The sequence below is a fragment of the Zootoca vivipara genome, chromosome 13 (assembly GCF_965207765.1).
Source record: "Zootoca vivipara chromosome 13, rZooViv2.hap1.1, whole genome shotgun sequence".
Classification (NCBI taxonomy): domain Eukaryota; kingdom Metazoa; phylum Chordata; class Lepidosauria; order Squamata; family Lacertidae; genus Zootoca; species Zootoca vivipara.
The window spans coordinates 26,032,533-26,057,670 of record NC_142596.1 but is presented as its reverse complement, the minus strand read 5'-3'; the positions used below and the strand labels follow the sequence as shown (position 1 = coordinate 26,057,670).

Below are 25,138 nucleotides of genomic sequence, written 5' to 3'. Positions count from 1 at the left end.
CATTCCATCCCTTAAAAATGTAAATATCCCCAGTCCAAAGGGACTTCCACACAGTACCTTATTATGGATTCAATGGTGGGTCAGTCACCATCTCTCAGTTTTGAATTTTTGCTAGGGGGGGGGGGAGAAGAGAATTAAAAGAATTACTTGTAGGGGTGTTTAGAGGACGCGGGTGGCACTGTGGTCTAAACCACATAGCCTACGGCTTGGCGATCAGAAGGTTGGTGGTTCGAATCCCCGCGACGGGGTGAGCTCCCATTGTTCAGTCCCAGCTCCTGCCCACCTAGCAGTTCGAAAGCACATCAAAGTGCAAGTAGATAAATAGATACCGCTCCGGCGGGAAGGTAAACGGCATTTCTGTGCGGTGCTCTGGTTTGGCAAAAGTGGCTTGGTCATGCTGGCCACATGACCCAGAAGCTGTCTGTGGACAAACACCGGCTCCCTTGGCCTATAGAGCAAGATGAGCGCCGCAACCCCAGAGTCGTCCGCGACTGTACCTAACGGTCAGGGATACCTTTACCTTTAGGTGTGTTTAAGGTACAGATGCTAAATTGCTATCACAGAAATGGCAGTGGAGGCGATGTTTCACATGTGGGTGAAAGTTCCTTAAACTTGGGCAAAGAGAGAGAGAGAGAGAGAGAGAGAGAGAGAGAGAGAGAGAGAGAGAGAGAGAGAGAGAGAGAGAGAGCTTACAGAACCCAGAGCTGTGTCAAAAATTGGTAAGATGAGCACTTGGAAAGTGACAACAATTTCTGTTCACTTCAACTGCAGAGTGGATTAACTTTGCACAGCTCATGAATCATGCTGTGTCAGCCAGAAATCCCCTTTTATACGTCTCTATATCCTGCTAGACCAACATAGTATTGGCGAGTGGCAAGGGGAAAGTTCTGTCTGCTGCCAAAATCCCCGAGAGTATAAGTAAGAGAAATTGCTACTCTTGGAAAGCGGACCAGCACCAGCCCTGGCATTGATGCCACAGAAGAAAAACTGAGCTCTCTCTCTCTCTCTCTCTCTCTCTCTCTCTCTCTCTCTCTCTCTCTCTCTCTCTCTCTCTCTCTCTCTCTGTGTGTGTGTGTGTGTGTGTGTGTTTAATCTCATTCAGTAGGAACTTCTTGTAAGCAGCCTAGGTCCACAAATTTCCTCAGGCAGCTGAATCTGAGCAGGCAGCTGCTTACAGCCCTTCCATGCACATTCACAAATAATTGTGCTCATGGTGGCATCTGGACAGTTCTCCTCCATCCCATTTTCAATGGTCTTTGCTCCTGGAACAGTTTTGGGGCAGACCTGCTGCTCTCTGTGCACATTTTTGCAGCTTCCTGCTGAAATCCTGTAGCTGTACCCTGGGAGACCAGGGTTCTAGTCTCACTTGGCCAGGAAGCTCCCTGGGTGACCCTACCTCACAGGGTCGTTGTGAGGCTAAAATGGAGAGGAGGGGAGAAGAAATACTTAAACCACCTTGAGCTCTTTGGAGGGAAGGTGGGATGGTAATAATAATAATAATAATAATAATAATAATAATAATAATAATAATAATAATTTATACATACATACATACATACCCCGCCCATCCAGCTGGGTTTCTCCAGCCACTCTGGGCGGCTCCCAACACAATATTAAAAACTCGATAAAACATCAAACATTAAAAACTTCCCTAAACAGGACTGCCTTCAGATGCCTTCTCAAAGTCAGATAGTTGTTTATTTCCTTGACATCTGACGGGAGGGCGTTCCACAGGGCAGGCACCACTACTGTACCAAGAACACCCTCTGCCCGATTCCCTGTAACCTCACTTCTCACAGTGAGGGAACCGCCAGAAGGCCTTCGGCGCTGGACCTCAGTGTCCGGGCTGAATGATGTTGTAGAAGACACCTTCAAAAAAGCACCAGTTTGGAGGGGCCTTTGCCTTCTCATCAACATTAGCCCATTCCTTGTTAATCTGCTGGATTCTGAGTCCTGCTGTGTCACCTAAATGAGCTTCTGGTTCTTCTGTATTCTAGTGACAGCGAAGAACAGGAAAACACCAAAGAGGACAATTCTGCCCTCCTAAAGTTTCCGCTGAAGTACGAAACAGACCTGCTTTTCACCAGGTACTTCTGATGGCCTTGAGTGGAGTCTTTATAGCGCTTTGATTTGATTTGTGAACTCTGGAATTTCCACCCGCTGTGTGGATTCATGTTTTTGTTTAATGGGCACTCACTATGTTTCCAGTGTGCGGTTTTTAATCTGAGTTCACACAGCATTATTAAAAATGTAGGTGTATCCTGGACATACTGCTACTACTACTATGAATTACCTGCCCTTCACCCTAAGGTCCCAGGACAGATTAGAGTACATTAAGAACAATATTAAAAACCATTTCAAATGCCTTGCTTTTTATAAGGGACTACTGTTTGGTGTGTTGATTGTAGCCTTAAGCTGTTCCTAATTCACCTCTAGCCAAGGTGTGACCACCTTTGCATGGGATAAAGACATCCAAAGCATGTATGCAAACAGAAATGAATCCGACACTAATGAAGCCCTGCTGATGTGAACTAAGGGGCAAAAGAGCTCAGCAGTGAAACACCCTCAGTATGGGGGCGGGGACAACTTTACTGTGCTCTAAGGCAGAAATGTGAACACACCCTTAGTTGAACTATGGATGGATGAGTTTTCTCCTTTTTGCTGTTATTCAGGAGTCCCAGCCAGAATTACTACGAGGTCAAGTCAAACAATTCTCTGGAGAGATATGACAGCATTGGTCCGCCTTTTAACTGTACCTTTAAGGTAGTGGAGGAACTCTGGGTCTGAGGAACCTGGGGGGGGGAGGGGGGAGGGATGTCCCCTTGCAGAAGGGTATTGATCTGGCGTGTGTTTGTCAACTTTCACAGCTGCAGAATCTGGGCCTCTTTCCTGTTGATGGGATGGCTATCAAAATCACAGTCCCCGTGGCCACACGGGGAGGCAATCGCCTCCTGCAGCTAGCAGGCTTCCACGTGGATGAGGTAGCCAGAGCTTTTATTTGTGATTCTTATGGAGATTTTTTAAAATAGCTTCAAAGGCCCTTTAAGCGCATGGGTTACAAATCAGGATGCTCCAGCAGGAAGCCGCAACATAGGAAGTTTCCCCCAAAAAATTGATGGTGCGATCATAGCAACCTCCAAAGTTAATGTGCTGTCGTGATGCTCAGACTTTCCCCTACCCCTTGCAAGCAACTTCCAGTTCTAGGATCGTACCCCTTTGGCTTATGTAAAGTCTTGTGGTGCTTACCAGGAAGAGCCATGGCTCAGGGGCACAGCATCTGCTGTGCACACAGAAAGCCCCGTGTTTCATCTCTGGGTGGGGCTGGGAAGGGTGCCTTTCTGAAACCCTGGAGAGCTGCTGCCAGTCCGTGTCGATAATATTGAGCTAGATAGAACCCGGTGGTCTGGCTTGGCAGTCTCCTGTGTCCAGCTTTAGCGCTTTTTATAAAACTGGGCCCCCAATGGCAAATTTGGCAAGCTGTACCATCCTCCCATCCAGATGTTGTGTCATCTCTTGGTTTCCTCCCATCTGTTCTGCTAAGAGTCACCCTCTTGACCCAATTATTACAGTTTTTGGCTCAGAAAGGAAGCTGTCTTAGACTAAAGCCAGGCCGTTGCTTCCTCTAACTCAGTATCTCTTACAATGACTCACAGCAGCATTCCAGGGGTTTCAGGCAAGAGACGTTCCCAGCCCCACGTGGAGATGCCATTGGGGATTGAACCCTGAGCCTTCTGCACCAAGGCAGGTGCTCTGCCACTGAGCTACAGCCCTTCTGCATTAATTGTGCACTCAGGGCTCCATCCACTTCCACACATGGCTGGCTGGGGAGGTGGAAAAGTTTAGGAGCTAGCAGCAGAAGAGAGCCAAACCTCCCACTGGCATTTAATGACTAGCTTGTAAGATCATGGAACGATTTTCCTCCTAGAGGGACGTGTTGCTGGAATCCAGGTGCCCATTAAATCACAGGGCACATTTTGTGTGCTGCCTTGGGATGGGCTGGCTGCACAAGCGGAAGCTGTATTTTAGGGGCAAGGATGTGCACAGGGGGAGCAAATCCCCCAAACAGGCTGTCCGGTCTGCGCCATTCTTTGCAGGGTGTTTCTGTGGATTTCTGTCCCCAGCGAGCTATTCCAGCTTCCCTCTTCTATTACAGGAACACATAATGTGCCACATTGGGGGGAACAACACAGATTATCGAAGGACACCCTCTGACGAGGACTTGGGGCGCCACCCCCAGCTGGTATGTAATGCCCATCTTTCTGTGCTGGACTTCTGAAAACACAAAATCAAATCCTGTGTGCTGAGACAAGACTTTAAAGCCCTAAATGGCCTCGGTCCAGTATACCTGAAGGCGCGTCTCCACCTCCATCACTCTGCCCGGACACTGAGGTCCAGCACCGAGGGCCTTCTGGCGGTTGCAGGGAACTAGGCAGAGGGCCTTCTCGGTGGTGGCGCCTGCCCCGTGGAACACCCTCCCAACAGATGTCAAAGAGGAAAACAACTACCAGACTTTTAGAGGACATCTGAAGGCAGCCCTGTTCAGGGAGGCTTTTAATGTATAATAGATTATTTTATCTCATTTTTCTGTTGTAAGCCGCCCAGAGTGGCTGGGGAAACCCAGCCAGATGGGCGGGTTATAAATAATAAATTATTATTATATTATATTATATTATATTATATTGGGCTCAAATTCTGGTCCATCTTTTTAAAAAAAGTATGCAGTGTCATTGCCAAGGTATTCACAACCTGCGTGGCATTTCCTGTGCAATGAATACTTTTTATGACTGAAAAAAAATGCCCTCCCTGGCTTTAATGTTACATAGCAAACATGGAGAATGAGGTCAGATAGCAAATTGACTTTGGGCCAATGCACTCAACCAGCCTTTCTGAACCTGGTGTCCTCAGCGGGGGCTGATGGGAGTTGTCACCCGAAATATCCAGAGGAGATCAGGTTGTGCATTAGGAAGCTGCTTGACTGGTCTGGAGTGTGGGCAGCCCAGTCTTGCTTAGGATGACACCTGCAAGTGATTTTCAGGCCTGTCCAAAGGAGAGGACTACAGGGGGAGGCCATCCAAAACAGCAGGGAAACCTGAGTAGGCTGTGAGTCCCATGGGGGGCGACACTCCCTTTGGGCTCAAGAATGCTTACCGGTCTGAGTAACAATCATGATAGAGGACGGGGACCCTGCGGCCCTCCAGATGTTGAAGGACTCCAGCTCCCATCATCCCTGCCCATTGGCCAGGGATGTAAAGAGGCACCATTTTTGCTGGCATTCCCTGCCTTTGGAGCTGATGGGAGTTGGAGTCCAACAACATTCGGAGAATCACAAAAGTTCCCCGTCTCAGCTTATTCTGTGGGGCAGGCTGCCTTTGGACTGCCAGCTTGGCATAAGAACGTAATACAAGCCCTGCTGGATCACGCCAATGGTCAAGCCCATCTAATCCAGCATCTTGTTCTCGCAGCAGAACCTGAGCACAAGCGCCCTCTCCACTCCTGTGCTTTCCAGAAACTGATATTTAGAAGCATTTACTGCCTCTGAGAGGAGGTAGAACATAGCAGAGTGGCTAGCAACCATGGATAGCCTTCTCTATGAATTTGCCCAATCCTCTTGTAGATCCATCCAAGTGTCAGGGACTGGAATGTCCAAAGTCGCCCACCCCCCTTCTCCTGTAGCTTCCAGGGAAGAGCAAGCCAGTAGGAGAAGGTGGAGGGGAGACAGAGCAGCTAGCTGACACGTCACTGGGCAGCATAACAGACCCTTCTCCCAAAACGAGACATTCATTAAGAACAAAGGGCACAGTGGCAGTTGACCATGGGCAGGCGCCGTAGAAGCAGGCGTTGTTGTTAGAAGGGGGTGGGGAGGAGCTCAGTGCGGGCAACTCCATCACTGAGGAATGACTGGATTTGTTTGTCTTTCATCACCACCATCATTTTATTTGTATGCCACCTTTCCGTAGCTAAAAACAAAGCTCAACGTGGCTTACAACATGACCAGATTTACATAATTACCAACATAACAAAAGTCATAAACAATAAATAAAACACATCAAAAAAAATACACAGCCAAATGGAAAACAATTTCCACATGAATCATAAAATCTAAAACTAAGAATACAGCATTAATATCAATCACAGTTTAAAATGACACAGATAAAAAAAAAATAGAAGCAATTTGAAAACAAAACAAAAACAGAGCCCTCTCTGCCCAGCAGCAGCAGCACTCCTTTATGGAGCCTGTCAGGCCCCGCCCCAAGCCAGGTAGAGAGAAGCAGGGCCGGGCCCTTCAGGCCCCCAGCAGGTCAGTCCTGGGTAGCACCATTATACCGTATTTTTCGCTCCATAAGACGCCCTTTTTCCCTCCTAAAAAGGAAGGGGAAATGTCTGTGTGTCTTATGAAGCGAAGGCACTGGACGGCAGTGGGATCCCTCAAGCGGAGGGATGCCTCTGCCGCCGGAGCCATGGCTCCCAGCAGCAGGGGAGGGACATGCATCCCAAAATCAGGCTGCTCCTCCCTCCGCTGCCGCCACCAGCGGCTGAGGGGCGGGGAGGGACCAAGAGCCTGAAAGTGGGCTGCTCCTCCCTCCGCTTCCGCCGCCAACAGCGGCATTGATTCAGAATATTTTTTTCTTGTTTTCCTCCTCTAAAAAACTAAGTGTGTCTTGTGGTCAGGTGCATCTTATGGCGCAAAAATACGGTAACTGAACAAATCATAAATAAGAACGTCCTTGTTTCCTCCTTGCTTCGTGGTGCCATCGGGGGAGGGAGAGGATTCCTCAAGCCTGACACCAAGTTGGTCACTGCCTCCTGTGGGAGTGAGTTCCATAGTTTAACTATGTGCTGCATGAAGAGCTTCCTTTTATCTGTCCTGCTAAAAGGGGGAGAGAAAGTGCTTCCTTTCATCCAGCATGAGTAGCGTTCGACCACCTCAATGTGGATGCAGCAAACTCGAGTGAATGCCCAGTGATGGTCACCCACCTTCCCAGACAACTGCATCAGACTACTTCCAGGTGGGAGGAATTAGCCTCATTCTGGCCCTCTCCGCTTCTAACTCCTTTTTTTCTTTTTTCTTTTACCCCTTCCAGAACTACAGTAATTCTGATGTGATATCCATAGACTGCAGTGTCAATCTGGCTGCCAATGGAGAAGTCAGCTTCCTCTTGCATGGAAATCTGTGGATGAAGTCACTGAGAGCTGTAAGGGCGAGTCAGCAAACGATGTAGCTCCCAGCACTATCCCCATTGAAGCACATTATTGTGGTTATGCTGCTCGGCTGCATCCCGAGCTAGCCCCTGACTCCAGGGAGCTGTGGGACACGAGGCAGTTTTCAAACGTCCTCTTTTCTCGCCAACTTTTTCAGCTGCTAGTCATTCCTCGCCCGTCCCCAATGGAATCCTCCCTCTCTACGTAGCTGGGAAACAAGATTTGTCATCCTCTTGAGTGCCGCATCAATACAATTTGCTTTATTGCACCAAATAATGAAAGAATTAGGTCAAGCCAGGAACATCTGTGACCTCTTTTTCACTAAGATGAGTGCTGGGGGTGAGCCCCTCCCTGGTTTAAAGCAAAGCGTTCTTTTTAACGCATCATACAGCCAGCCAGCTTGATTTTCTGTTCTGTATTTGTTTATTTATACACACCCTTTAGTAAATTGTTTTTACCTATGTTATTTTTAAAAAAAACTAAAAGTGGTTTACAAAAAGAATAAAACAACTAAATTATCAATTTAAAACAGTTTAGGACAGGCATAGGCAACCTTGGCTCTCCAGATGTTTTGGAACTACAACTCCCGTGATCCCTGACCACTGGCCCTGTTAGCTAAGGATCATGGGAGTTTTAGTTCCAAAACATCTGGAGAGCCAAGGTTGCCTATGCCTGGTTTAGGACAACTGTTTCAAAAAGGGTTTCCCAACCTTGGGTCTCCAACTGCTTTAGGACAGACATTATTATTATTATTATTATTATTATTATTATTATTATTATTAATTATTTAAATTTGTATACCACCTGTCAGAGGGCCTGATGTGGCTACTCTAGAGTAACGACTCCAGCATGGTCTTTTTAGGCTTTTATTAAGTGCTGATTATTTACAGTGTTCAGAGCGGTTAATATACATCCTTAAGGTGAGGTGTCAGAACCTCCGAATGGCGATTGGCGCGTTTTCTTCCAGCATAGAAGCTTTGGTAGACCCAACCTCTTCCCCCTACGTTTGCGTCGCAATTCGGGAGTTGGGGGGATTGGCCTCCCCCCCCCCCCGTGCGCCCAACTTCCTGTCCCACCTGGGGCATGGGCTCCGCAACCTTGCCTGAGCCTCGGACACCACTTCCTGACTCTCCGCTGGAGGCAGAGCTCTCCCTACTCTCTCCAGCGCTTGGGGATGGGCTGGAACTTAAGATGGGAGGGACTTCCCTGTATCCCTTGTCCCTCACACCACCCTTTAGGGCAGACATCAAGGGAGTGATGCTGCAGCACAGAAAATTATTTTCCTTGGTGTATAACTTGAAACATTCCAGGCAGGAAAGAGTGCTGTTCTTACAAATGAACTACAACCCCTGGTTTGCTCAGATCAGTGAAAAGGCCCCCCCAAACAAGTTGAGTAACCAAGTAGCTGAACTGTCCACTGCTGGGCCCCCTCTTGTGACTCTTATCTTGCCCTGTCTTTTCAAGATGAAATTCAAGTCGCTGAGATTTGTGATTAACGCCGTCCTGCAGAGAGGGTTCCGCAGTGCCTTCGTCTTCAGAGAGGACGATCCCAGTCGGCAGGTGAGTAGCTTGACCACAGGCACCCATCAGATCTCATAGAATTGTAGAGTTGGAAGGGACCCAAAGGTCCAACCGCCCTGCCACGCAGGAATTGCAGCACATGTCCGAACCCTTGTGATCTGGGAGGCCACAAGCAACACTTTGGGCAAGGAATGGTACGCACTGGACATGGAATTTGTGTTTGGAGAAGTGTGTTATGTCATGGGGGTGATGGATTTATTGGGAAGAAGGAAAACTTGCTTCTGAAATGGCTGCTAAGTGGGTTCAAAGGCACCCAGAAGCCTGCAGTCAAAGATACAGTTTCTCGTCCATAAGTGAATTGCATCTCTTGGCTTGCCTCTTCTCTCCTCTCAGACCATTTTGTCTCCTAATTTGATGGCAACAAAATTTGCCATTGGGTTTAGATGGCAATTGGGGAAGGGCAAATCATTTTTGCTTTCAGTTACCAATGTAACATTTCAGGTTGCATCTACACCCAGACGCATAGTGTGAAATAGCCATGCTTTGTTCACTCACTTTTTACAGAGCAAATAGTCATGGACAAAACATGTTCTTCTTGTGCTTTTCCTGTTCAGCGTCTGCTTCTCCACCCAGAGCTAGAAAAACTGACTTAAAAAAAAGAAGAAGCAATGAAACAGCTGTGCAATTCCCAAGATGACCCATCATGCAGCTTTCCTGTGGGTTTCGGGCTGTTTATGGCCTATATAGAGTGCTCCAGCCATTTCTTTCTTTGGGGTCTAGCAATTAACTCTCTCACTTTAACCTTTCCTTTCCAAATAACATTGCCTTTCTATCAGTTTCCTCCTGCTACCCTTTAAACTGCGTCAAGAGGGCGGGAAGCATTTAATCCTTTCCTGCTAAGCCATAGTCCCAATTAAAATTGTCTCCCCCCCCCCCACACACACACATATCTGGAACTGCCCACTAGGCCGCAGAATGTCATCTGGATTCCAGCAGTCTGGAAGCAAAGTTCCTGATCCACTAGCCATTCAGAGCAGAACAGCAATGACGGGGTTCTGCTATGTTGCCATTATCTGAAAGCACCAGTTGCAAATCCAGTTTAACCCAACAGGGGTAAACTGCAGCTTTTGCATCCAGCATCTCTCCTTAGGAATTAGGCCCCAATGAGGGCCCCTCATGCTCTTGAATAGACTTGTGCTTGCAGTCCTGGAAGAAGAGATAAATAAATGCATATACGACACAGAGCGGAAGAACATTATGGCATGTTCTTGGTTTCTGAAATGTTGTTGAAAAGTGGGGTGCTGGTGCCCTCTGCTGGCAGCAGATGTAATTACAGTATGTGCTTGTCATGGGCACACTTCTGGAGGGTGAACCCAAACATACATAACCAAACTTGTTTCTTATTTTTCAATTCCATACAAATCACACCCGTCACCCTGCTCCTTTTTGAATGCAAAGGGGGGTTAAAAGTCGAGGGGGGTTCCATTCGAAGAGCCAGTTGATAGAATCATAGAATTGGAAAAGATCCCATAGTTAATCTAGTGCAACTTCCCTACAATGCAGAAATCACAGCTAAAGAATCCCTGACAAGTGGCCGTCCAACCACTGTTTAGAAACCTCCAATACCTTTGTATACTGAGGTCTAGGCTGTCTGGTATTCAATCAAGGAGGTATAAGGGAACAAGTTACCATAAATTTGGCAAGTAGAAATCACATTTGTAAAACCATAAACAATTTGATCTGAAAAGTAAACTCTGATCTTAAGTCAGTTCACAGTTTTTGTTTCTTGTAAGCATTTGTACAGTCTGCATTTTTTTTCCCAAGCTCCCTGCAGCTTTGTTAAGAAAGATACAGACTTTCAGCATTTCTTTCTTTAAAAAAAAAACAACCCAACAGGCAATGATGTTGACAGTGCACAAATCTGCTTTTTTGCCACTGTTTGCTACAAAATACGCAGATGGGCTGCACTTTATATTGCACAAAATGAGAAACTTTTCTTTTACTATGTGCCTTTCTTTTCCCCCATTCCATCTTTTTTTTTTTTGCTTAAAAAAAAGTCGAGAATCCAGTCTCATACCTTCCATCTGGGCCCCCATCCACATATCACAGCGTATGAGATACATAAATTCCTACTATAGTACAGTACATATACAATCTTTTAAAGTACGGTAACAGCTCTGAGGTCTATATCACCATTTTCAATAAATCTTTACCTACAAATATTGAACAAATCTGAACTATAGCTGTACAAAAAAAGTGTTTCTTTTTTTAAAAAAAAACACAAGGCCTTTAGATGCAAGGAATTTTTAAAAATCCTTTTGATGATTTTAATAAATCAGCTGGAACTGGGGGGGGGGGAGAGAAACCTCCAATGAAGGAGAGTCCATCACCTTCTGAGGTCATTCACTCCACTGTCAGGCAGCTCTTACTCTCAGAAGGTTTCCCCCCAAAGTTGCAAATGTTCTCGTTGTGTATTCCTCTTGCAGGTCACGTTTGAAATCTCCAAGATAGAAGAGTCCCAAATCCCCATCTGGATCATCCTTGGGAGCACCTTAGGTGGTCTCCTCCTGCTGGCCCTCCTTGTGCTGGCGCTGTGGAAGGTGAGTCCCTCTCCCACCAGAGGTGCATTTAAGGTTGTGCGACCAGTTGGGTTGCACTGGGAGTGGAGCCATGGGGGCGCCGCAACTATGGTGTAATGGTCACACAGTGTCACACAGGGTACGCTGCTGAAATCTGAGACCCCACCTCCCCCAAAGTCCGCCACTGCTCCAACCACCCCTTGACCTGATGGGAGTTGTAGTGCAAAAACAGCCGGAGGGCAGCAGATTGAGGAAGGCTGGAAACTGGCCATGGGGACTCCCATGGATAAAAGATGTTCCTCACCAAAAACAGTTTTATATATGAAGTCATTGTCTGCCAACTGCCCTTTCAGTGGGAAGACAAGAGTAGGAGTTTTAAAAATAATCCATCAACAAAAATCATTACTCTCTATTCCTACCATTAAAACAATAAATTCATTTCCATGAAAATTAGTCACACTGCTAAACATTTGACCTTGGCCTTGTTTAACAACTAGGATTGCTACATGAGCCATGTAACAGGCAGAATCTCAGCTGATTGGTGGTGTGTTTTTGTGGGTTTTTTGCCTTCCACCAACCCACCATTTTCTAGTTCAATGTTTGCCCTTTTATGTATTTGCATATTTCTTTATTCAGTTGGAAGCCAGATAGGATATGTCTTAATAAACAAACTAATACCATGATGTCACATAGTGATTGGTGAGTTTGGGCTGGTCCACACTGTTGCCTGTTCTGTATTCTGACCATACTATGTACCCATCAATTCCCCCAGGTCCAAGAGCTTTTCTCATCCTTCTACAGCTGTACCTAGTGAAAATGTGATCTTACCTGCCAGACTGAAGCTCATTTAAGCAAAATCTCCTTTTGGATTTTCCACACATCCGAGAAGACCCGATTTGGCAGGTGCAATTGGATTTTCACAAGGTGCAGCTACGGAACTACAAGAAAAGCTCTCAGACCCAGGGGGATGAATTGAGACATGATACAGTCAAAATACAGGTCAAGCAGAAATATAGGCGAGTCCTGAGTTTGAGATGCAGCTGGAAAAGGCAGGGAGCCTCAACTACATATGACCTATCAATAATGCTGTTAATGCCAGGCATATAAATTAATGGTGGGTTTTTCTTTATCTTCCTTTTCCTGCAGCTTGGCTTTTTTAAAAGTGCTAACCGCAAGAGAGACGCAGCCCAGAACCAGAACACCAAGGACTTGGACTGAGGCTTCCATCTCCCTAAGTGACTCACTTGGCTCCTCAGAGCCAAGTTTCCTTTGCAAAGATGAGATCCCTCACCACCCCTTCCACCTCTTCTCATGAAAGCAACCCCAACTGCTCAGTGTTACCTGCAAGGGGCAAGATGCAGCTGGCTAACAAGGGACTTCAAACTGGTTTTAATTGCTTCCTTCAGCCCAAGACACTGGAAGCTACGCAGCAATGGCCAGGAGAGTAAATTTACAGGGACAAGGGACCCTTCAGTGGCCATAGCTTTCTTAAAAATGACAAATCTTGACTCCACGAGGCAGACAACTACCATGCCAGAATAGCTCTGCAGTGATCATGAAAGCCTCTGAGCTCCAGTCCTTTTTATCCGTTCATGGCACAAGCATATCTCACTGGGGAAAGCTTTTCACCCCACCAAAAAAAGGGGAAAACCTGGATCTGCATGGATACCAGCAGCAGCAAACTTGTAATGGGTCTTCACATATTCTTTTTACAGCAACTGCTTATTCAAGATACCATGGGAAAATGAACCAGACCGATATATTCTGCACAGGTGGCCTTCAAGAAGTTGAGATATCAACACTACATGCCTTCAAAACAAATGAAGTTGCCATAACAAAATAGTACAACATTTGAAATCATTTGAGGATGGGAGGTTCTTTCTGGAACAAAGGACTCTGTAGCGAGTTAATGCTTAAAAAAGCGAGATCCATTCATGTTATCCATAAAACGTGTAAGAGCCTGGGTGACTAGAATGAAACAGAGGTTAACTTGCAGGTGGGGACACATGTTCTCTAGCTATTCCCTTAATTGTCAGAAGGGACTGCCGCAAGTGAGGGGCACCGTGTGTTTATCTATGAATCAAAAAAAGTTACTAGATTCTTATCTGATGCTCTACACCAGGCAAGTCCAAAAGGTAGATCGTGGTAGATCACTGGTTACCGCAAAGCAGCTCAACAAGTTTGTCTCCCCTGAGAAAAGCTCGACATTTTTGCTCTGAACCCCTAAAAAACTGTGCTTTCCTCCTCCCAAAAACCTCAACAAATTTGATCTGAACCCCCCAAAACAGGGGGTAGATCACTGCCAGTTTTTAACTCTGTGAGTAGATCACAGTCTCTTGGGAGTTGGCCACCCCTGCTCTACACCAAATGTTTATGAAGAGCCCAAGCAGGATATAAGGCACTGGGCACTTATTCTGTACGTGAAACTCCCATTCATTCCAAAGGGATGGGTGCAGGATACATGCCCAGCTCAGAGCCAGACCATCCACCATTCTGCAGTGCCTCTCCCAGTCTCTAAATGGAGCAGTTGAAGAGAGAGATCTTTATTGCCTTCTTTTAATGCACTGAACACAGATACCGACAATTGTAAGCACCTTAATGCAAGCCTTCAATCCTCAGCTGTATATACTTTTTCTGAAAATGTTTACCTTTCTTGTTTTTAAAGTCGACTAAAACAAACCAGTTTGAAGTGTTTCCCCTCAAGTTGTGCAATTTCCAAAAGCAACACATGGAAAATATGTACTATATGTGTATATACTTTTGTACGATGGAAATGTTTTAATTTGACCCTTTTTGTTTCTTTTGCATAATAGAATTATTTATGCTATTGTGAATATTAATGACTGAAAATGAGAAATCAGTTCCACTGAATGCAGTAACCTATGTAAAATGCTGTAGCAGTAGATTGTGGTTTGTGGGATTTTGTAAAAAGAAAATTAAAACTTTTTAAAGTGAAAGTTTTAGATGCAGTCATTTGTCTAAGACTTTTTTATTTTTAAGGAACTAGGAATTTTGCCTCTTGGTTGGAGAAAACCCAAATGCACACTGACATTCATTGGGTGTTTTGGATCATAGCTCCCACCAGCCTGTCACCATGACTTTGCTGTCTGGGGCTGATAGGAATTGTAGTCCAAAACAGATGGAGGGCACCAGGTTGGTGAAGGCTGCATTAGGAGCAGCATAGCTGCAGTTATTTTTAGTTGTCATAGCAAGGACACTTAACTGAAGTGTTGGCAGTGCAAAATTGCTCTCACAGAAAGGGAAGCAGAGACAGGATGCATTTGACCCTGGGAATCTCCCAGAGCGTGAGAGGTCTGCCTGGTTCAATTCACCAGCAAACGTTTCCTTCAGGAAAGCCAACCCGTTACGTAACTGCTGCTCCACAGCTGCTAGATCAGAGCTCAGGTACAAAATTCTAAAAGGGTTCTCGCCCTTGCCATGCTCTTTCTCCTAGTGACAACATGCCAGCTTTCCTTCCCTCCCTCGCTCACTTGAATCTTCTTAGCAACAAGCTCACTGCCTCGAAACCACCAGCTGTCTTTTAAAACCCAATGCACCCCCTACGACACATTCCAAATCAAAGCACCCAGTCATCCTTGGGAGCTTTTTTTGTTGGGGGTGGGGAACTACAATAAGAGTTGTAGTCCACAACATCTGGAGGAGACCAGCTTGGCAAAGACCATCAATTTTGCTTTCTGCTTCCCCCACCGAGCTCGTTTGACTTCATGGTTTGTTTTCCAGAGTATTCCAAAGAGACAGATGCTGGCCGGATTAGGATACAAAGCTCCCACATCCCTCCTTCCCTCCCCCAGGCCTTTTAGCAACTGAACTTACAAGGGTGGGTAGAGTACTATATAACATTGCAATAATCTACACTGTCCGCAATCCCTAATGCTGCCTCCTTCTGCAGGCATGTTTATGCTCTGTGAAGGGGGATGTGCAGATTTTTTTTTTTAAAAAAAAAATCTTGTTAAAATATAAAGCCTTGAACAGCTCAAGGCTAGCCAACCTGAAAGATCGCCTGCCCCTGTAGAGACCTGTAATGTCGCTTAGATCGTATGGGGAAATTCCACCCTGTGGAACATCATAGGGCAGTGACCCCAAAAAGGGCATTTTCCACTATTGCCCCTGTTATTATGGAAGGTCTTTCTCTCTGCCATGCATGAAACAGCAGCCATCAGCTGCTTCAGACGTCTTGTAAAGACCTAGCATTTTACCGTGTTTCCCCCTTTTTAAGGCGTAGTCATAAAATAAGCCATAGCAGCATTTCTAAGCATTTGAGAAATATAAACCGTACCCCGAAAATAAGCCATAGTGATAGGCGCTGTGCGGAAGAGATCACTGAGCTCCCCGAGTCAGCAGCAGCAACGCCGGCCGCAGCAGTGTTTGCTGAGTCCTTTCTTGCTTTTGGGACTTGGTTACTGTGCTGGCTTGGGATGGTGTGTGTGCAATTGCTGTTGCTGCTTCGTGTTTTTCAGCTGGATTCTCTGGGTTCTAAGCACTTTCCCCCGTTTGTTTGTGAAGCAGCACTCGGCTGCAGCCCCTGCCTCTCCCGACGGCTGCATGAATGCGAGGCTGGATTTGATCGCTATCTCCTTTTCCATTTCTTTTGTCTTTGAGCACCCGGCCCCGCCCCCTCTCCCCTTCGTGGAATGAAGAACGGAGTTTTAGCAGCATTTCCTCATTATAAAAAAAAGGTCAGGAACTTTTACTTTAACCTCAAAAATGGGATATTTCCTCTCTCTAAAAACAACTCTGACCTGAACACCAATATAACGGGGGTAGATCACCTCCAGTTTATAAATCCGCAAGTAGATCGCAGTCTCCTAGAAGTTGGGCTCTATACTTTGGCTGATTGCAAGCCTTTGCATCTTTAAAAAACAAAAACCATGCGCTTCTCAGTCTTAATTTTCCTTTAATTCATCCCCCTATACCCTCCTCCAACCATTGCCTCCTTCCATTCCTTACCCCCCTCCCTCTCTCCCCACTTCCCTCACTCCTGTGCGATCTCATTTAGTCATATACTTGCTTTTTCTGTTGTGTTGTCTATTTTATATTTAATATTATTACCCTTTATGATGTTATTTTTCCCCTTGCGATAATTATTTATTTTTTATCTTTAACTAACTTTCCTTTCCATATTTTTCCATATATAACTCAACACTTTCCCATTCCTTCTTAACTCTTTGGATAGAGTGCCCCCCCATTATTGTTGTTAATTTTACAATTCCTGGATTTTTTATGGAACCGAACAGCTCGGGTGCTTCAGAATGTGCCTTCTGTTGCTACAGGGCTATGGGGCTTCACTATTTGACCCCCCCCCCAGGTTGGGATTTTTAAAGTAGTTCTGTGGGTCCCAGGGCACAGAATCACCCCCGATCCTTTCCTTTGTCTAAACAGACCTATTCCCCCCTGACTTTGGAAGGCTGTGCTTCAAGGGTGATACCAGGGGTTTTTTAAGACCTGCGCCTCTTAAGGATTGTTACAGTCCATAACTTCCATTGCTTTCTACAGGGTTGGGGGTTTAAAGCACTGCCACCCCCACCCCACCCTGCAGGCGCTCGGAACTGGCAGCGCCAACAACGCGCCCAGCAATGTGCAGAAGAGAGCACCGAGCATCCTGAGCCAGTGGGTCCCAGTTGTACCAGCACTTTTTTTTTTAAAAAAAGACACCCCCTGAAAATAAGCCACTGTGTGTTTTTTTGAGGGAAAAAAGTTATAAGACGGTGTCTTAAAAAAGGGGAAACACGGTAACCAGGGTTTCCCTGACACAAAAGGTTGGACGCTGCCTATCTCTTTATGAATTTGTTTTTATTCTGTGATGCAGGCGGTGGGACTAGCTGACCCTCAAGGTCCCCTTCCAACTCTACAATTCTATGATTCTGTGATCCTGCAGTTTTATGTTGCATTTTTATAGCAATTTACTGTTTCTATGTTGCATGCATACTATATATATACATACACACTATATATATATATATATATATACTATATATATATACTATATATATATACAGTGGTGCCCATAGCTGCCAAGTTCTCCCTTTTTTTAAGGGAAATTCCCTTATGCTGAATAGGCTTCCTCGCAAGAAAAGGGAAAACTTGGCAGCTATGCTGGTGCCTCACTAGACGAATTTAATTCGTTCCACGGGTCTTTTCTTATAACGAAAAATTCGTCTAGCGAATCCCATAGGAATGCATTGAAATTTTTTTTGCCCATAGAAACGCATTAATTGAATGCATTCCTATGGGAAACCGCGATTCACTAGACGAATTTTTCGTAAAACAAATTCGTCTAGCGAGGCAACCTCCACTAGAAAAAACCTTTCGTTAAGCAGAAATTTCGTTAAGCAGGGCATTCGTTAAGCGAGGCACCACTGTATATGGTAAAATATTGAAACCTGCAGTATTGGAAGACCAGGGACTTGGTCAGAACTGGAGGTTTCACCGAGCTCATGCCTACTGTTTTGTTGGCAGAGGCCAAAGTCCAGATCCCAGGCTGCCAATCAAGGTACAGCATCAATCTTATGAAAAGGCACCTTTGTGTGATAGTTCACAGAACCAGGTTCACAGGACCACTGGTGGCATTTCATCTCACCACATTAACATTATCTGTATCAAGAGAGGCTGAACAGCTTGGACTGACCCCTAAGCTGCTTATTTGCACCCCAAAATTAAAATGAGACATGAACCTGAGAGTTCACACTTTGGTGACTACCACCACACTGTCATTCTTTTTTACCTTCCCAGGGGAAAAAAGCAGCATTTTTAGTTTTGGAAACAAGTGCTCGTGTTCACAAAGGAGGAAGCTTAGGCAACTTTTAAATCATCCTCTCCCCCACCCCATCAGGAAGGAATTAATATAATTTGGCCATCCCTCAAAGCCCCCTGAACTACGTGCTGAAATGCAGAATGACCTTGGACTTGAGATTGTTCAGAATGAAGTCATCCACACAAACACCACAATACTTGGCCAACTTGTTGGTTTAAAGCTCAGAAGGGAAAAGCTTAGCTGAGCGACTTGTCCATTAATCAAACTACAATAAAATTTAAATGCAATGGCATGAAACCACTTCTTTTCAAAACAAGAGGTCTGCTCTTTACCAACATCCCCCAAGAGCAGCTACCAATCACTTTGCAGCATGACACATCAGGGTTAAGTTTCACATTCAAGATTTTATTTGTAATACAAACACACATACCTGTGCTCAGAATGCCCCCTTTTATTTGAACTCTCTGTTCCTTTTTTTTTTTAAAAAAAAAAGACTGCAGAACATTCTTTGCCCAGCTGACAGAAAGTAGAATTTAAAATCATGGGAAGTGTTTTCAGTAACCTGTCAAAAAAAAATGGCATTGGGCTGCTGAAGTTTTCTGCCAAGGAGAGATGCTTTTCACAGGTCAAACATTCTTCATACAATCAAGGTACTGTGAGTGATTTTAAAGATGGCCTTTAGAGAGGATGATTTGGACATGTGCGGGTGAGTGTGGAATCTATTTTTCTGAAGAGTTCCATAATGAAGAGGGCTGAAAAGATAGAAACTGATTCTCAGGGCAGGGTCCTGCCAACACAATTATTCTTCCCTGATCCTTCCCTGCCAGGTTTCTAACATTTTTTTATTTTTTTAATTAAAAAAAAGCTCATTTTTTGAAAACAAAACTTGTTTGCCAGCTACTTGGAAGATTTCAGGAAATGCAGCAGTTATCATTTCAGGTGTGGGATTAAGATCCAGCCTTAACCACTTTATGTTTTATTTCACCGGGGGGAGGGGGGACAGGGAACCACACATAAAACAATACTCAAATAATGCAAACTATTTCTGCATGCTACTTATCTTAAAGCAGCAAAAGTGTGAATGAATATGAGGAGGTATGCCTGTTTTGCCCCTCAACAACAACCAAATAAATACTAGTAATTTAAAGTACTGATAGGCAAGCACATTCACACATCTGAATTTCAACCTGCATTTCCCTTTTTCTGTAGCCAAACAATCGGTTATTTTCATCTCATTGCAAGTAGAAATTAAAACTAAATGTTAGTGACAACTCTGGTAGGAACTGAAAGGCATTAAAAACAGGCTGGTGAGGAGTAAATTTCCCTGGATTGCTTTGCATGTTTCAATAAAATCCCAGCAATAAGATCCTTCTCCATTTTCTCTTCCCTTCCTCCTCTTCCCTCCCGCAAGACGACTTTCCAAACTGCTGCATAGGTAACGTGCTGGCTCAATTGATTAAACGCAAAACCTCTTTGCAGGTAGCTGCTTAAAGCATTCTTGGCTGTCAATGGTAAAACCCGTGTGCATCGTAGTATCAAAATATTTTACACTCATTCCCATTTTAGAGTTTGACTCTCCACCCTGCCCTAGTTCATTAAGAGAAAAGAAAGAAACCTGTTCGCTCTGCTGCCGGAAGACAGGTTTTTGCAAATCAAAGCCATGTTAGCCAGTTTAGCGGGGGGGGGGGGCTGGTTGGTGTGTGTTTGCTACCAAAAAGAAAGGAGAGGAGAAGGGATTTCTAAAGCTCTGCCCAGTATTTTATTGACAAGAGTTTGACCTTTCTGGGAAGGGAAGGAGTACCACCCCGTTGGTGTGGCTAGTGGAATTCAACAAATTCTTCTAGTGTCTTGGGGATCTGGTTGTGGTAGCTGATGTGATAAACCCGCACAGCTCGGGCGGCCAGGCACTTCAGACTCAGCTTCATCTGAGTCTTCAGGAGTATTTCCGACACGCCAGTGGTACTTTTGTCGAGAGGGGTCTTCTTCTGCTTGTTCGTCATGTCCGTATGAGCGCCAGCCTCAACCAAGCTGATGATGATGGAGTGCAAGGTCAAGAAGTCACTAATGGGCCTGTTGTACTGGACTATGACGTGCAGTGGCGTGTTCCCTTCGTTGTCCACAGCGTTGACGTCAGCGCCGCAGTCCAAGAGGAGCTTGGTGACCAGTGCATTGGGGAAGCTGCAGACGTCGTTGGTGTGGAAGTCGTCCACGGGCGTGCCAGAGTTCACGGCGTGGTGCAGCAAGCCAGAGCCGTCTCGCGTCCTGGGATCCAGGTGGATCAAGTTGTAAATCTGCTTGTTGATCCGCGACTGCTCCTCATCCCTGCACTGCGTCTTGGTGGAGATGCACACCAAATACAGGAAGGTGAAGATGTTGCATTCGTAGTTGTCCATGGCTGTGTGGAGCTCGGCATCCTGAGAGCTTTTGACCCGGGCCATCCCTTGCTCTATCTCCAAGACGCTGCATCTCAAGACGCTCTCAATGTCCTTGGCTTTCACCGGCTCATTCAAGTGTATCATCTGAGAGAAGACTTGAGCAAACCGGAGGAGGTCCTTGTGGGTATTCCTATTGCCTTTCTGCCGCAAACGCAATGCGTGAAGCCAGAGCTTGATGCACTGCTCAAACTGCATGTTATCTGCGTAAACGGCACCGCGGTAAATGATGGGGTGCGAGACATCGATGTTGTCGGAGCCCAGAATTCGTTCTCGGACGATGAGGCCCTCCATGTGGAGCGCGTCCCGGTCCTGCCGAATGGATTCCAGCTCTTGAGGAGTCCGACACTCTGTCCGGCTGCCATAGGCTTCTATCTGAGGCAGGACCTCCTTCTCTATAATGTTCTCGCTATCTCTGTACCGCTCCAGCATGGCTAAATACAAATAGTGATAGGTCTTCATTATATCGTAGTTTTCTCGGTCGTTGGCAAACGAGGCACCCAGGAGCTCCAGAGCTTCTATCCGGCTCTTGCGGTTGCAGTCAGCGTGCGCCAGCAGCAGCTCGACAACATCGGCCTTGCAGCTCTCGGCAGCCACTTTCAGGGGTGTCATTCCATGGCCGTTCACCATCATGGCAGATTTCCACTTCACCAACTCGCGGACGATCTCCAAGTGACCTGCCTCTGCGGCAAAGTGCAATGCTGTCGCACCACAGTGTGCTTTGGCATTGGGGTCCGCATGCTGCTCTAAAAGGTAGCGTACCACGTCCACATGGCCCTTGTAAGCAGCGATCATAAGGCAAGTGTTGTCATACTTGTTGGCGATGCTGATGTTGGCATTGTTCTCCACAAGGTACTTCACAATGTCAAGCCGGCCATCAAAGCATGCAGCGCGAAGCGGAGTAGAGTTGGTCACAGTTGTGTGGTTGACGTTGGCTCCGTGGCTTACCAAGAGCTTGACGACTTCAAAGTGGCCAGCTCCAGCTGCACACCACAGGGCCGTGGCGCCATCGATGACATAACTATGGAAAGAAAGAGACCAAATGTTAAAATTGGTGCAATTTTTTTATAAAAAATCTTCAAAATAATATCCTATAAAGCAGCCTAGAGTCAGTGAGCAGAAGAATTTCAGAAGGATAGGGAATGCAAGGGCTAGGTTCACAATGGGCAGAAGAGCTGGACAAGTACACGTAATGAAATTTCTAATTTGGAGGAGAGCACAACTTCTAGCAAAGGGGGCATGATTTTCCAAAACATGGATAAAATCCAATCTGTAACTGAGGCAGGATTCATCTCAATCCTGCAGTTGATGGCAACCAATCCTCAAGCTTCCTAACAGCTACAGGGAGGACTCAGACCAAAATAATGAATATAGGTTTTTTAAAAACAAAAACCACCTAATGAGGTGGTATTTGCATTCAGCAGCCATACTAAAAAGAACAGAGAGTGTTTGCCATCTTGGATACACCTAGTAGTAAAAGTTTGTTACAGGTATCCAAATACTTTGGGATAACCCTTCCAGATATTAGTAAAGAGAAGGCAAACCAAACATTCAGTTGCAGAAATGGGGCAGTGATAACATCTTTTGGCCTTGGGGCTGCACTGCCTACCCCAGGAGAAAGCATTAAGCAATTTTTCAAACTGTTTTAACCTGTCAGCTGTATCTCACCACGCCTGAATAAAGAACCCCAGGCCAAAAGACTTTTCAGACAAATGTGTTTAAATCAATTACAGCTTTTATATTTAGAGGGAACTTCTTGTCAGAACATGCTGGGACAACAAAGCAGCAATTGGTCTTAAGGGCAGTTCAAAGGAAAGAAGGAAGTCTTACTGCGGAACATGCAAAATAATTCTGAGGCTGGGAAACAGAGGATTTTTATAACAGCTATGGCTTCCTTTGGATGTTTGTTGTTGCTGTTGCTTTGACTCCTATGCAGGCAGGGACAGGGATATATTTTACCACCCATTTGTTTACCATCTCCTACGTCGCACGTCAGTGTCAAGCACTGTCAGTTGTTTTCAAAAGGGAGATTCTGGAGTTCTCCCTAGTGACTCAAACAGTGGCCTAGCCTCTCCAAACTATCTAAGATCAACAAGTGACTAACACAGAATCTCAGGAGGCTTACACTGTAGTGTAATCTCTGGTAATCGAATGAGGTACTCCAGCAAAACTCAGTTAGTTTAATTCATATAACTGGAATGGCAGCAGAATAAGTAGGCTGCAGAAAGTAGCTGCCCTTCTCCCCCACCCCAAATCTGATGATGATGCGTAGTCCCATATGACAACCCCCAGAATTGGCTTTCTGTCTTCAAAAGAAATATTCTCAGCTGTTTAATTATCTCCAAAAGAAAACATTCCTATATAGTTTAAGAGCTATGTTGGGATTACTATCCTGTCAACTTCGCCAGAAACTGAAACACAATCATCATACCTAGTCCATTTCAACAGGAGCAACGGACAGCTGGGAGGTGTGGCTGCAGAGACAAGTTTGGTAAGCCTCTGCTCCCCTCTCTGTTGGCATGTCCCACAGCTCCCAGCAACCCTACTCCTCAGCGATGTCACAGAAAGAAATTATCAAGTACCTTTGGCAAAAGCTAAAGCACCCCATTACCAAGTAGATATGCATATGGGAAATGTTGATCCGTACATGTTTAAATGCTCTGTGCTTGCCCTTTGGCTCAATAGCCTTAGGGAATAATAAGAACTACTTCCAAAAGTAAGAATTCTAATATACTTCTTAAGACCCCAATTGGCATTACTGTCACGCCTTGGAAGAACAGACATATGGAGCTGAAATGTATCTGAAATCTTTCATGTGAGGCCTTTGAACTATGTTTAAAATATATTCCTGATTTTACCTTGGCTCTTTGTCAATAGCTCCCTCCAAGCATTACTCACATGGAGGCTCCGTGTGTTGTTACCTTCTGATAACTGGACAGTGGTGGGATCCCTCTGCCTCTTAAAAGGTGAAGCTTCTCTCATGTAAGTAACACATGAAGGGGGCCGATGTATCCAAGCAATGTCCCTGTACGTATAGGGAATTGGATTTAACCAGGACTGTGAACAATTCCATGAGTTGCATCTTTTCCAGTAGGCTAGATAACTCATGCAACTCATTTTTCACTGTTCCCCACACTGTTTTCTACAAACCACTGCCGCATGTAGGAGAGAAAGGAAGAGTTCCTAGTTCTCACAACTGCATTACGATAGCAAAAATTAGAAAGGACCAGGCGCTGGCTAGAGATTGGCAGGAGAGGACATATCTGTGTGCACCTTCTCCTGAAGCATCATCTGGAATTAGTTGGTAAAGTAATCTCAGAAGTGTTGGTCTATACAGGTACCTTTCTGCATTGTGCCTGTTCTTTATTTACGGTCCAGCACAGGTAGGGTAACGTAAATTGATCCAGGGGAAGGTCTTGCCTCACAGCAGGCAGCTTTCGGCTCCTTCCACTTTTATGATTCTTGGAAGATCATTTATAGAAACAGCATATGCCAATCAAATGAAGGCATGATGTAACCTACTATATTCCATTGATTGAAAGGAAGCAGCACAACAGCCAGGCTGAATTTATCAATCCACAGGACCATCCCATCTTCTCCTGTTAGAAAGAAGCCCAAGGCCTCCTCTGTGACCACGTGCCAAACGTACGTACATACCCATCAAAACGGACCGTGCCAGTCTGCTGGGTCTGCACACGGTAGTGCTCCAGGAGCAGGCGCACAACCTTGGCGTGCCCATTTCGGGCAGCGATGATGAGAGGTGTCGACCGCTGCCCACCCTGGTGGGTGACATAACCCAGCAGGTAGCGGATGTCGCTTTCTGAGCGGTTCAGGAGCAGGGCTGCCAAGGTCAGCACCCGCCCCTCGCTGGCCGCCTTGTAGACGTAGCCCGCCAAGCTCTCCATGGCTGCCTGCTCCTCCCGGGACCGCCAACGCCAGCCACCAAGCTCCCCAGCCGGCGCCAGGGCTGAGCTGGGATCTTCCTCCTCCGTCTCCTCCGCCTCCGTGGCTCCGCAGTGGGGAGGTGCATGCGGGCCGACCCCCTTGGGGTCAAGGGGGGCACTGGGGCTTCTCGTCGTCCTGCCGTTCCCCGCCACCACCGCACACGGTTCAGGCTAGCTGTGCCACCCCCAAGCGCCTGCCTTTGGGAGCCCCAGGCCCCATGCTCACTGGGGGGGCAGGCTCAGCCGACCCCCCGCGGTGCCCCCTCCTGCTCAAAAGGGACCCTGGCTGAGAGGCTCTGCCTGGGTCCGCACGCACAGCAGTTCCAAGCGAGGCTGGAGCCCGCAGCCCCTGCCTCAGGCGGTGGCCGCCCGCGGGGGCCCGAACCCAAACCCGGGGAACGGGGCAGACGAAGGCCCCGGGGTGCCAATTTCCTCAGCCGGGCTCCCCGGAAGGCCTCTGCGAAGTGCCCGGGAAGCTGGACTGGAGGCCTCTCGGTGCGGCGGCGGCTCCCCGGAAGGCTCGCCGAGCGCCGGTCTTGGCGGCGACGGAGGATGGCAGCGGTAGAGGGAGCGCAGGCGGCTACGGGCCGCCGCAGGTGCCCTTCGCGGCCGCCGGACCGGCTTTCGCTTCCCTCCTTCCTTCCCTCCCTCCTTCCCTGCGCCTCGGCTCCCGGAAGCGGAAATGGCCAG

General features: G+C 46.4%; 2 protein-coding genes across 2 annotated transcripts in view; one reads left to right on the top strand and one right to left on the bottom strand.

Moving 5' to 3' along the window:
• The window catches only part of ITGA11 (integrin subunit alpha 11), a 90,244-nt gene extending 75,987 nt beyond the window's left edge, over positions 1-14,257 (top strand). The window contains exons 23-30 of the mRNA XM_060282367.2: positions 1,998-2,087; positions 2,673-2,763; positions 2,868-2,981; positions 4,154-4,240; positions 7,083-7,193; positions 8,665-8,760; positions 11,208-11,321; positions 12,447-14,257. Coding sequence (XP_060138350.2) covers positions 1,998-2,087; positions 2,673-2,763; positions 2,868-2,981; positions 4,154-4,240; positions 7,083-7,193; positions 8,665-8,760; positions 11,208-11,321; positions 12,447-12,518 — 775 coding nt within the window. The 3' untranslated portion in view covers positions 12,519-14,257. The remainder of the gene's footprint in view (positions 1-1,997; positions 2,088-2,672; positions 2,764-2,867; positions 2,982-4,153; positions 4,241-7,082; positions 7,194-8,664; positions 8,761-11,207; positions 11,322-12,446) is intronic.
• Positions 14,258-18,456: 4,199 nt separating this feature from the next.
• On the bottom strand, positions 18,457-25,106 carry FEM1B (fem-1 homolog B). The gene is made up of 2 exons (XM_035131906.3): positions 24,162-25,106; positions 18,457-21,525 (listed from the first exon to the last, which is right to left on the bottom strand). The coding sequence occupies exons 1-2, from the start codon at positions 24,407-24,409 to the stop codon at positions 19,890-19,892; spliced, it is 1,884 nt and encodes a 627-aa protein (XP_034987797.1). The 5' UTR covers positions 24,410-25,106; the 3' UTR covers positions 18,457-19,889.
• Positions 25,107-25,138: the final 32 nt, after the last annotated feature.

Bases quoted from the DNA above. Each gene is read 5' to 3' on its own strand.
- FEM1B (XM_035131906.3), bottom strand. From the start codon at position 24,409: ATGGAGAGCTTGGCGGGCTACGTCTACAAGGCGGCCAGCGAGGGGCGG. The intron at 21,526-24,161 runs GTATGTACGTAC...TTCTTTCCATAG, and splicing joins GGCACGGTCCGTTTTGATGG to TTATGTCATCGATGGCGCCA.